This window comes from Serinus canaria, chromosome 4A (assembly GCF_022539315.1).
Source record: "Serinus canaria isolate serCan28SL12 chromosome 4A, serCan2020, whole genome shotgun sequence".
Taxonomy (NCBI): Eukaryota; Metazoa; Chordata; class Aves; order Passeriformes; family Fringillidae; genus Serinus; species Serinus canaria.
In genome coordinates, this window is record NC_066318.1 from 18,908,593 (window position 1) to 18,920,528 (window position 11,936).

Consider the following 11,936-nt stretch of genomic DNA (forward strand, 5'->3'; position numbering starts at 1 on the left):
ATCAAAAATTAAATCAAAAAACCTATGATGGCCCTATCACAGGACTCACAGTGGGCATGATATGCAATGAGGGAAAAATTTAAACAAGAAAACTAAAAAAAAAAAAAAGAACTGACTATCTTATGTTATATTATCACTCATGCAGAGGTCAGAAACTGTAGGAGAATGGACCAGGAATGACAAGAGTGGAACAAAATCCAGCAAGGACAGGCCAGGCCACCTCTGGGGCTGTCTGGGCAGAGCGGTGCCCAGCGAGGGCAGCCCCGAGCTGGGTTTGGTCCCTGCTGCCTGCACAGCCGCCCGGCCGCTGCAGAGCTGAGCCAGGCTTTGCCTACACGCATTTGCTTAAGCTGATTTAAAGACACAGTAACACCACACGTAATTACAGATCCTCGGCACGATGAATTGGAAATAAAAAAGAAAAAAGCCATCCTTATTTCAGAAAAAAATAAAAGTTTGCTGCACACTGGGCAGTGCTGCGATAATTGGTCCCAGCTGCTGGACAACTGGTGTCACTAAACCCTGGCTTGTCTGCAACAACCAGGCTGCCCCCACCAAAGCCCACAAATTTTTAAGGACTGAAAAAGAGCTATTAAGGGATGATAATATTCAAAAACGTCTCTGACAAGGTGCACATCATCCAAAACCCCAAGAGCAGAGCGCAGCCCTCCCAGACCTGGGAGCCAGACTGGTGCTCCAGAGCCCGGAGGTCCCAAGGACAGCTCTGAGGGCCAAACCCAGCTGGAGCTTGGGCTCTGACACCTGGAATGTGCCTCCAGACCCAGGTGACAGCAATGCAGCCGGTGTCCTCGACTGGTGCCACAGAGCTTCCAGTCATGCTGGCACTGGGACCACCTAAACCCACAGGGTGGCCAGAGCAATGGAACCAGCACGGCAGAAAGGGAAGTGAAGGAAGGCAAGAGAAGACAGGGAAGGGAAGGCTGCTACAGACAGGGCCAAAAAGATGCAGAGGAGCTGAGAAGGGCACGGGATGCACCGGCCCTGCCCTAGCACTCATCCCCAGACTTCAGGGGATGAGGGTGCCCGAGAGTGGATGCTCTGTGACAGGAGAAACTCACTTCGTCTCTATTTAATCCTGATGGACCTTCTCCCGGCGCTGCTCGGAACCGGCCTCACCCAGGCTGGGATGAGGGGACCGATGTCGCTCGCCGAGGAGCCAGGACCCCTCCCGGTACCGGCACGCTACCGCGGGAGGGCTGATTTCCTCCCCGGTGAGGGCGGCAGGAAGCGCCGCCTCCCTCACTCGGTCCTGCCGCTGCCCGGCCATCACCGTGGGCACGGGCGGGGGACCGGCCGCCCCCGCCGCCCCGCCCCGGGCGTCGGGGGGGCGTCGGCACGGAGCGGCACCGCCCCGGCCCCGGCCGCAGCCCGCCCCGGGTCCGGGTCCGCGGCGGTTCCCCGGCGAGCCCCCCGCCCAAGGCGCGGCACATCCCGCTCCCGAGCCCCGCGAGGCCACGGCACGGCCCACGGCCCCGCGCCGCCGCCGGGGCCCCGCGGGGCGGGCGGCCCCCCTGCCCAGGACACGGCAGCCTCGCGGCCGCTCCGGGGGCTTCGCCCCGCACCCCGCAGCCTTGCCGGGGGCTAGGCCCCGCCGTGCTGCCCCGCGCCCGCTCCCGCAGCCCCCGGCTCAACAGTTGCCCCCGGGGCCGCTCCGCGGCGGAGCGTCCCGCAGCCCCGTCAGGCGCGGCCGGGCCCCCGCGCTGCCGCACCGGGGCAGCCCCGAACATGGAGGTGGCGGCGGCCGCGCTGCCCCCGGGGACGGCTCTTCCGCCACCGCCCGGCACCCGACCGGCCGGCACCCGCAGCCGAACCGGCCACGGGCACAGCGGCGGCCGGGGCGGGCTCGGGCCACGCCGCCAAACTCCACGAGCGCCCGGCGCCGCCGTCCCACCGCCGCCCCGGGAGCGCCGCGCTGCGCGGCCGCCCCGCCCCGCCGCGGGACCCCCCGCACCGCCCCGGCAGCGGCAGGTGCCGCCGGTGCCGAACCTGGAGCAGCCGTGCCGGGCAGGGCAGCGGCTTCGCCGCGCCGTCGCGGGGCGGGGAGCGGAGCCGCCGCCGCCGCCCGCTGCCCCCCGCCCGGCGCTGTCAGTGCCCGCCGCGCCCCCGCCGCTGTCCCGCCGCAGGACGTCGCCGGTCCCCCCAGCCCGCACACCCCCACCCGCACCGCCCCACCACCGCCCCCGGGGGTGTCCCGGGACCGTTTCCATGGAGATTCCGTCCGGACGGCCGGAGGGGAGGTCAGGCCACCAGCTCCGCTCCGCTTGCCCCCGTGTGCCGTGGGTGCGGGGCGGCGCGGGCCCGGGGTACCCGGGCAGCGGGGGCCGGGGTCCAGCGCGGGGCGGCGCGGGGCGGTGGGTACGCACCTGCTTCCCGAGGCGGGCGGGCGGCGGGGGGCGGCGGGCCGGGGCGGGCCCCTGCCCCAGGCAGCGGGTCGGACCCCGGGCGCTGCGAGCGGCGGTTCGGCGGCAGCGGCGGCGGCGGAGGAGACACTGGCAGCGGCAGCCGGAGTGTGAGGGCGAGAGCGAGCCGCGGCCGCGCGGGCTGCCGGGAGCCGTAGTCCGTCCGCCGGGGCCGGGAGCCGCCGAGCCGCCCCGCGGACTGCGGGTCCCGGCGTGCCGCGCGCCCCGGCCCGCGCGGGGGGGCCGGTCCGGAGAGGGAACGGGCGGGCGCGGGGAGGGAACGAGGGAGGGAGCGCGGGGAGGGAGGGAGGGGGCTCCGCGCCCGGCGCGGCCCCGGGAGGGGCGGGGGTCGGGAGGCCGCCGCGCCCGGGGTTCGGCACGGAGCGGAGCGGAGTGGCTCGGCAAGGGGGGCGCCCAATACACAGACGCCCCGCACACACACACACACACGCCCGCCCGACCCCGCGCCGGGGCACCGGCTCCCGCACCGGGGAGCGACGCTCGCTCCGCACCGGGGGGAGGAGAAGGATGGAGGAGGAGGCGGCAGCGGGGGCGGGCGTTCGCTCCACGCCCGGGCAGCGCCGGGCGCCCGACAGCGGGCAGAGCCGGACGGGCAGCGCACGGCGAGCGCGGCGCACGCAGCCCCGTTACCCGCAGTCCCGATGTCCCCAGCCCCAGAGTCCTCAGCCCCGGTTCCCGACGCCCCGCTGCCCCCCTCCCCGTTGCCCTCCGCCCGGTACCTCCCCCCCCCCCCCCCCCGGTGCCCACCGCCGGGCGCGGCCGTGGGAGGGTGGGTGTCCCCGGGCGCAGCGGGGTCGGCCGGTTGAGAGAACGCAGACCCCGCCTGTCCAGCCCAGGTGGGCGTGTGGCTCCCACCTTGGCGACGATGCCGCTGGGTGACCCCCCGGGCCCGCTCCCCCCTCCGGCTTGATACCCTGCGGGGCGCGCAGCTCTGCGGGGCGGGGGTCGAGGCGCCTCCCCCCGCGCCATGCGGGACATCGAGCGGCACGGCACGGTGCGGCGGCCGCAAGTTTGTCATCGGTCCCTGCCCGCGGCACTGGGGCCCGCAGGCCCGGAGGCCGCCGCACCCCTCGTGGTGCCCGGCCAGGCCCGCTCCCCACCGTCCCGCACCGCCCCGGCGCTGACAGCCTCGCCCTCGCCCGGCCCGGGGCCGCGCCGCCCCCGGCACCCACACGGGCCTCCGAGACCGGCGGCCTCGCAGCGCCCTGGCGCGGCCCCGCCGTGCGGGCACCGGCTGCCCGGCCCGGCCCGGCCCTTCCCGGCCACGCCGCCCCGGGCTGTGCCGGGCCCCGCGCAGCACCGCCCCGTGCCCGCTCCTCTCTCGCGGCCCCTCGCCCTGGCCCCGCCGCCCCCCTCCGCCCGGCCCCCGCGTACCGGCAGCTGGGGGGGGCCGTGGGGGTCCCTGCTCCTGCACGACCCAGAGGGGGGGGCGGGACCCGCCCCCCCCGGCCCGCCGGGCGGGGGCTGCACGGGGACGGGCAGGACTGGCTGGTCCCGGGGCGGGGGGCGCGATGCCGCCACGGTGTCCCCCCGTCCCCGTGCGGTGACGCCGCTCTCCGGCATGGAGCGTCCCCGGGGGCGGGCAGGGGCCAGGAGCTCCCCGGGGCCGGGCCCCGCAGGGCTCCGTGGTGGGCTCGGAACGGGGCGGTGCTGCGGTGACCGCGGCCGCGATCCTGCGTGGGTGCTGCGATGGGGAGGGGGGGGGGGTCTGGAGGATGTCACCGTCCCGCGCCCGTGGCATGCTGCTCGGACCCCTGTGGGCTCCGTTGCTATCTTCATGGGGTCCGTACTGCCGTCAGCCCGGCAGGACCCGTTTGCTCCCCCGGTTTAGACCATTCGATGGCGAAGTCTCTTCTTAGTTCAGCGTTGCCATGGCTGGGGGCTCCCGGAGGTGGGCATGGACTCCAGTGTGTGGCCACCCCCAGATGGCACATCTGGGTAGGCAGCCACATCCTGGTGTCACCTGCCGGGAGAGTCCTCTGCAGCCTCAGCTCCAAATCTTTCCAGTGCCTAAGGAGAGGAAAAAACATCTTACACAGACATTGAGCTCTATTTTTTGCAGAAAAGGCCGCAGCAGCCTGGGGCAGGAGACAGCCTGTCTCCCTTTTGGGGCTGTGGGGGCTTGGAGAGCAGTTTGAGGCAGGGGTCTGTGGGCATAAGAGTGCTGAGCTTGTGGAGCATGAGATTCAGGAATTGTAGACCGCACTGAGAGGGGTGGCAGGGTGAAACATGGGGCTGCCAGAACCGTGGGAAGGCAGAGAGCCAGGGCTTCCCCAAGGAAGGCCATGAGGGAGGAAGCTCTTCCTGCAGAGGGGAATTACTCCACTTCTCCATATTATATTGAACCTTTTCCCACTGTTGCCTCCAGCTAGACTGTTGGTAAAAGAGGTGCTCCAAGAGGCATTTCAGGCTGGGTGATGGTCAGAAAGCCAGGCTGGCACAGCCTGAGACAGGCTCATGACCCCAGGTTCATAAAGACCTGACTTATTTGCATCCTGGTGCAATTAAAAACCGACAGTTTGAGTAACAGCTTCATCCTGCAGCTGCCTCACCCCATCCCTTCAGGAATCGCCCCCAGGGTTGCATGGTGCTGACTGGGAGAGCTCGGCATCCCACCATCGCATCCTCCGACATGCCACTACTCCTGCCCCATTTAATTAGAACCTTTAAAATCTTCAGGATGGGACAATTTGTACCAAAGGACTTTAAAAGGTGCTGGTGAAAAATTATGTGGCTCTCATGTTCCAGGGAAATGGAAAAGTCTGGGAAATGAGGGGCATTCTCCATCAGAGAGGGGAGCTAATCAGGCACCAGTCATGGACTAACTTGAAGAAAAGCCAGTGGGAATGATCTGTTGCAGCGAAAATACAATAAAAAGCCCTCATCGGTAATTCCTCAAGGGAATCAAGCTGGGCCTCATGCTGCAGGGGGAGCTGGGGGCTCCTTTACCTCCCCTCCAAACTGGGGACACATCCCCCAGGATCCCCCAGCTGTGGGCAGCCCCAGCTGCTGCCTCACCTCAGCATTTCCTCCACACCACCTTCTTGGCAGCAGGACTTCTGCTGAGCTTCACAGGTCCGAGGGCACCTGTGAGCCCTCCGAGTGCTCGGGGCAGCCCCTGACCTGTGTGTGTCCCCTGCCTGCTCTGGTCCCCTGGGCCACCAGGGCCTGAGCGCTCAGCTCTGACCTGGCCTGCAGTACTGTTGCTGCTGCTTTTGTCACTATTGCTCCATCTTGTGTCCTTTTTATATTTATTTCTCCTCTCTCCACTGTTTTTTGGGCAGAATCCACATCACTGCTCCCTCCCTGACCAGAAACCAGAATATGCTGGCTAACACAACTATCTGGGCATGGCACACTCTGCTCTTGCCAGGCTGCTGTGGGGGTACCCTGACCCTTCTGGGAATCACGTTAGTGCCAGCCATGATTGAGCAGCCAGGCTGGCAGGTGTCTCTAGATGAGCTGGGATCATGGAGCTCTCTGGCAGGGTGGTGGCAGTTGGTGGCAGCAAAGGTGGCTTATAGTTTCTGGCACCAGAAGAGGAATGAGGTGATGCCTCATGTGCTCCACGTCACCTCCATGTCCGGGGCTGGTTCTGCCCTGGACACCTCAGCTTTCACTGGGAAGGTGGAGCTGTGACTACGGAGCCAGGGGATGGGTGTCTCATTGGGAGGAGCAGCGTGTCCATTTCTATGGGGTCTGGAGATTTCTCACTGAGTTTCTTGGGGCTTTTCTGAAGAAGGAACCTTCATGCTGCTCCCTCCGAGGTGGGCAGAGCTCACCTGGGTTTGGCTGGTGCAGTGACAGTGTGGAGAGGTGTCATCTCTACCTGCAGCCCTCGTCCTCCCACATTCCATGGGCTGTCCCACTCCAACAACAAACACTGGTAGCATGGGTGGCAGTTCAGATAGAAGGTGACAGTGGCTGCTTTGTCCTTCCTGCTGGCAGTCGGGGACAGGGAATGGTGGGCAGGGAGGCCAAGTGCTGTGGGGCACATGACAGGCCAGGCTGCTGCCTGCTTCCTGCTGTGGAGCCCCTCTTCCCCCAGCTCCCCAGGGGACACGGCACTCAGGAGGGACATGGGACAGGGTCCCACCTCCTGTGTGAGAAACTGGATCTGTTATGAGCTCAGAGGCTGACATTTTGAACCCAGCTGCTGGGGCCAAAACAAGGCTGCTCCTGCCTCGGGAAGGGAATTTCATGGATTGAGATTTTGGGTGGCTTCCTCTTGGACCATCCAAGGAAGTTTGGAATTCACCTTTTCCTCCTTATCCACTCCAGGCCTCCATGATGGCTGGAGAAGAGTGTGTTGCCCATGGTGAGCAGCACAGACAGGAGTCAGCAGGCACACACTGTCTCTGCTGCCCTCCTCCTCCTCCACATCCCAGGAGAAGCACTGGGCTGGGAGAGCGCTGCTGACGGGTGAGAATGTGGGATCACCAGGATAAGGCAGGGAGGAACTATGTTGTGCCTGGGAGCCAAGGGAATAGCTGGCAGCCAGGACAAGGGCAAACTGATGGAGGGGAGGCAAATACAATGGGTGAGCAGAGGTTGGGGTGCCAGGGCAGCCTCAGAAATCAGGTGAGGAGCCCTGCAGAGCTGGCAGGGGTGAGAGGGGTGACTGCACAGAGCCCTGGCTCCACTCCAGCCCTTTTCAATGCAGCACGAGGCTCTGGAGAGTAGCTGGCTGTGGGCAGAACAGAGCCTGCCCCTGCTCCCAGGCTGCCATTCCAAATTCCAGCTCCTTTAGTGTCTGTTCCCCAGCCCTGAGCTTCCCAGGTCCGGCCTCAGTAGCCACCGGGGGGCTCCTAATTATAACAGCAGACAAAGAGCCGGGCTCTGACTGCAGTGCTGCATCCGACAGCCTGTGCCTGGGGATGCTGGAAGTGCTGCTGGCAGTCCTGGCAGTGGCCAGGCTGTGTGGGGGCTTGAGGCCCCCCAGGAGTTGGAGGCTGGAATGGCTAGCAATGCCCGGCCTCAGGCATCATCCCCAGGCTCCTGGCTGCTGCTGCTCTGCCAGCTGAGAAGCCCCCATGGAGACTACAGATGGCCTTGGCTTGGGCAGGACAAGGGTGGCCAAGAAAGGTCCAGTTGGGAGCAAAGGTGGAGCAGGAGCATGGAGGGGGCTGAGGCAAGGAGGGACATGGGGGCTGAACCAGCTCCACATCTCCCACAGTCATCGAGTGGGCAGGAGTGTGTCCCAGCATGTCCCAGTGTGTGCCCCAGGGGCATTCCCGTGCTTCGCCCCCATTCCTGCAGCAGGAGCTTGGGGTTTGCCAGAGCTCTGCTGTGTGTAGAACAGAAGGTGCCACCTCTGCAGCAGCTGTGCTCAAACGAAGCTGCTATTATACTGGCCAGGGCACACGTACACACAGCTGCCTGCCAGGAGGACATCTGCCTCTGCTCACCCTTCCACTTGGCCTCAGTCCTGCCCTTTGAGGGCCTTCACGTTTCCCCCAGGAAGTTTCTGGTGTGCTGGCTGTGCTGGAACTCAATGAGGTGTCCCCCAGCTCTAGGATGCCGCTGGTTTGGGTCTGGGTACCTCATCCCCTGGTGCAGGAGTGCAGCACGGTGCCTGCTTCCCACCTGGTGCCACTGACATCCCACCCTAATGAGTCATTGGGGGAACTGCAGGGTGGCAGCTGGGACAAAGTCATCAGGGGACACAGGGATTTCCCCCTTTCATCTCCAGGCAGCTGGGTACAGGCAGAGACCCACCATCTCTTGGAGACCCTGACAGAATGTGACAGCCCAAGTGAGTGGGTTCCTGCTCTGGAGGCTGGCGACAGCTCCCCCAGGATATTCACAGCTGCAGGTATTGGTGTTCCAGCGCTGTCACGGAACTGGTGTGAGGAGCGGTGGGTAACACCACAGGCACCCCCGAGCCACAGAGGGCCCCGGCCACCCACGTCCCCGGGAATGGCCCCGCTGCGGGGCGAGGGTCCCGACTACAGCATCTCGGCAGAATCTCCGGCTCAGGTTGTGCCGTGCTGGATACGGCATCTCCATGGAAACCCCCGGCTCGGGCGGTGCGGGCTTGGGAGATGCCATCTCCACGGAAACCGCTGCGGCGCCCGGATGCGGCCGGGATGTGCCGGGCACCGGGTACCGCGGCAGGAGGAATGGGATGTTAGCGCGCCCCTGGTGCGGGGCGATGGAGGCTGAGAGACTCGGGGAGCAGAGACCCTGTTCCCGGCACGGGACGTGTTGGGGAGAGCATTTCTGAGCCTGACGTTCCAGCCCCAGACTTGCCTCCCCTGTCCTGTTTGTCCCGCACTGTGCCAGGCTGAGCCTCTCGCCTCCGCCCGGTCGAGGGGCGGTGCTCAGCCCCTCTCGTACCCTGAGGAGTGGAGCTCGGGCCCATTATGCGGGGGACCGTTTCCAGCCCATGGGGACTGGAGGTGTTCAGAGACACCGAAATTCCCTAATCCCAATGGGCAAAGGTACAGGGATCCATCCCAGGGATCCAGGGGTGCTCCATGACGGCCTCAGTGCTCGCATTCACATCCTGAGCTTGGGAATCCAGAGGGACAAGATTTCAGCTGCAGAAACAGCCCAGACGAAATATTTTACAGGTTATTTATAGCCTGCATTTAAAAAAGATAACAAAAAAGAAACAACAACAACAACAAAAAAAAAAAAAAAAAACCAAAACAAAAAAAAAACCAAACCAAACCAAAAAAAACCAACATTCCCCCCCCCCCAAAACAAAACAAAACAAAACAAAACAAAAAAAGCGACCAAAAGCCCTTTGTTTGTTGATTTTAAATCTGCCTTTTACTCCATCCCGCTCCCGCTGGCCTCCCGGGACGCCGGGTGCAGGAGCCCGGCTGCACCGGCAGCTCCCCGGCGCTGGAGCAGCCCTTGCTCTCGGGTGGGTCCCTGCCCCGGGGGACCTCGCGGTGGCCGTGCTCGTCCCCAGCCCCACGGCAGCGCCGCCGGCCCTGCCCCGCTGTCCGCCGCCCGTGTGCCCGCCAGGCCGGGCGGCCCCGGGCCCGGATTAGCCCCCGCTCCCCGCTGGCACCGGGAGCACCTCGGCCGCCCTTGCGGCGGCTCCCCGCTCCGTAAGCCCGGCTTTGACGTAGCCCGGAAAGTAGGCCAGTAAGAGCAACCGCAGCCGCTCGCGGCTCTCGGGGGACGCGGCGCTCGGGCTGCGTGTTCGCACCGCGGCACCGGTTCTCCCGTGGCCCACGCGGTGGCCGGCGACAACAGGGCTTTGTCCGGGTTCTCCTCGACTCGCACCCTGTCTGGCAGCCTGCGACCGGCCCTGCTGTCACGGGGAGAACGACGATCAGGCTGGGAAAGTCCCCGCAGGGAGCCACCCCAGCCCGCAGCCGTGTCAGATTCCCCGGCCCGTTTCTGTCCCCTTGCAAAGGGCTCTCGCCCCATTCCCCGCCGACCTGGGATGCTGCAAGTGGGCATCCCTGGCATCCCCCTTTCCTGCGGCAGACCTGGAGTAGGTTATTAATTGAAAAACCCCAAGCTGCTTTGCCCAGTAAATCCATTTCTGCAAGTCGGAGGGCCAAGTGTTGCCTCGATGTGGGGGCTCCAAAGAAGCCTGTGCTGTAGCAGGAGCCTGGAGGGGCGGGGATGTCAGCACCAGTGGTCACTCCGCACCAGGGTCCCTCCTACGCAACGCAGCAGCTCATGCTAATGTTGTCCCCGTTTATTTTTGAAGCATCTCTGAATACTGGAAGTCCCAGTTCAAGCCAGTCCAGTCCAGTACTGCTCTCCCTTCACAGGATGAGGCAGCTCCAGATGTGCGGCTACAGCTATTCCCTCCCACGCTGAGCATCCCCCCCACTCAGGCTGCCAGACGCACCAGCTCTGTGTGAGGCAGGGTTCCATTCAGGGATCTGCACCTCGGCAGGTCTTGTTGCTGCTCCAGGTGATCCAGTTTGTGACAGCTGCAGACTTGGTTGCTCCAGCTCTGAGCTGGTGTTACACCTGCCGGCCTCGGTCCTCTGCAGGATCTGCACCTGAGCACTGCCCTGGTGCCACCATCTTCCCGGCCCTGGAGGGAGCATCGCATCGGAGCTGGGGAGGTCCCAGTTCAGGCTAGGGCAGGGCCAGACCTCGTGGGGCAGTGCTCCTCTCTCCAGGGACACAGGCGACACCACGCACGGCAGCAGCATCCTTTGCCGTGGGGTGGGCCAAATTCGGGGGCTGAAGGCACGTGGGGGGTTCCCCCTCCCTGCAGAGAGGCAAACAGCAGGACAGCACCCCGCAGGTCCTGCTGAGCCCGAACCAGCTCAGCTGTAACAGGGCCCCGGGAGCGTTCCCAGCCCGCGCACCCTGAGCGTCCCGGGGCTGGAGCTGAGGAGGTGGGCTGGGTGCTGGGATAGCCCATCGTGTCAAACACCGTCCGGGCTGGGGAGGAGGAAGGCAGCGCCATTGGCCAGGGCAGGCGAGGGAGGGCCCCTGCAAGAGGGACAGGGACAGCGGTCCCTCCGGGGGCTGGAGGCGGCTCTGGGGTACTGCCGGCAGGTGGAAGGGCTGGCAGGGGACGCTGCCTCCCCCTCTTCAGGGCGCTTCGCCTTTTACTAAAACAAACACGACCCCCCGCCCTTCACGACATCGCCGAGGCGAAGGTTTCCCATGGCAGAGGGACGCAGGCTCTGCTGGGGCCACCAGCCTCGCGAGGGGCTCTCGGCGTCACGGGACGAAAAGGCTCTCCGCTTCTTTTCCTTTTTTTTTTTTTTTTTTTTTTTTTCTTTTTTCTCCCAAGCAACTCAACCGTGGCCCCATCACGGGCCAGCGCCCTCTGACTCCCCGGGCCCGGGTGCTGCAGGGGCCAGAGTGTGTCCCCGGCAAAGCTGCGACACCTGCCCCACATCAGCTCCCAGTCCCCTCCCAGCCTAGGAAGGGCCCTGCGGGAGTCACGGATACCCGCAGTCAGCACGGAGGGTGCCTGCGCCCCGACCCCACAGCACGACCCCCATTTCCTGGTCTGACCCAGCTGCAAAGAAGAAGGGCAGCCCTGAGGACAGGCCGTGCCCGGGGCGGGCTGCAGTGCCGAGGCGGGAGGAGGCGTCCTTGACACGACGGACAAGTTTCCTGGGATCAGCAGCAGCTCTGGCTCCTGCGCTGGGATCAGGAAGTATTTCTCCAACTGGTGCTGAGCACAGGCCACGTTGTAAGTGGGACGAGAGGCCTGGAGGGGTCCCTGCCCAGCCTGTAAGGCTCTGGAACATCCCTCCAACTTGTGATGAATGCATCAACCATCCCCTGAGAGGAACTTCACTGTAACACTCCAAGGGGTGGCTGGGCACAGACCATGGGCTTGGAGGTGGGCAGCAGTAGTGTGGTCTGCCCGTGGACAGAGCCAGCTCCCAGCACGTGCAGAACAGCAGAAGTACCTGACAGAGCCATTTCCAGGTGATCAGGTTTATTAGGGCTGAGCAGGTACTTTGGGAGTAGAGGTGGGATCTAAGAAACACTCCTGAGGCCAGGCTCAGCAAGACAAGGTGGGGAGAAAGCCCCTTTGGCCAAGGT

General features: G+C 64.9%; 1 protein-coding gene across 1 annotated transcript; it reads right to left on the reverse strand.

Moving 5' to 3' along the window:
- Nucleotides 1–1,648: 1,648 nt before the first annotated feature.
- On the reverse strand, nt 1,649–3,459 carry LOC127059631 (translation initiation factor IF-2-like). Its single transcript, XM_050974594.1, has 2 exons — nt 2,459–3,459; nt 1,649–2,384 (listed from the first exon to the last, which is right to left on the reverse strand). Exons 1-2 carry the CDS (start codon nt 3,457–3,459, stop codon nt 1,649–1,651), a joined length of 1,737 nt encoding a protein of 578 aa, XP_050830551.1.
- Between the last annotated feature and the right edge of the window lie 8,477 nt (nt 3,460–11,936).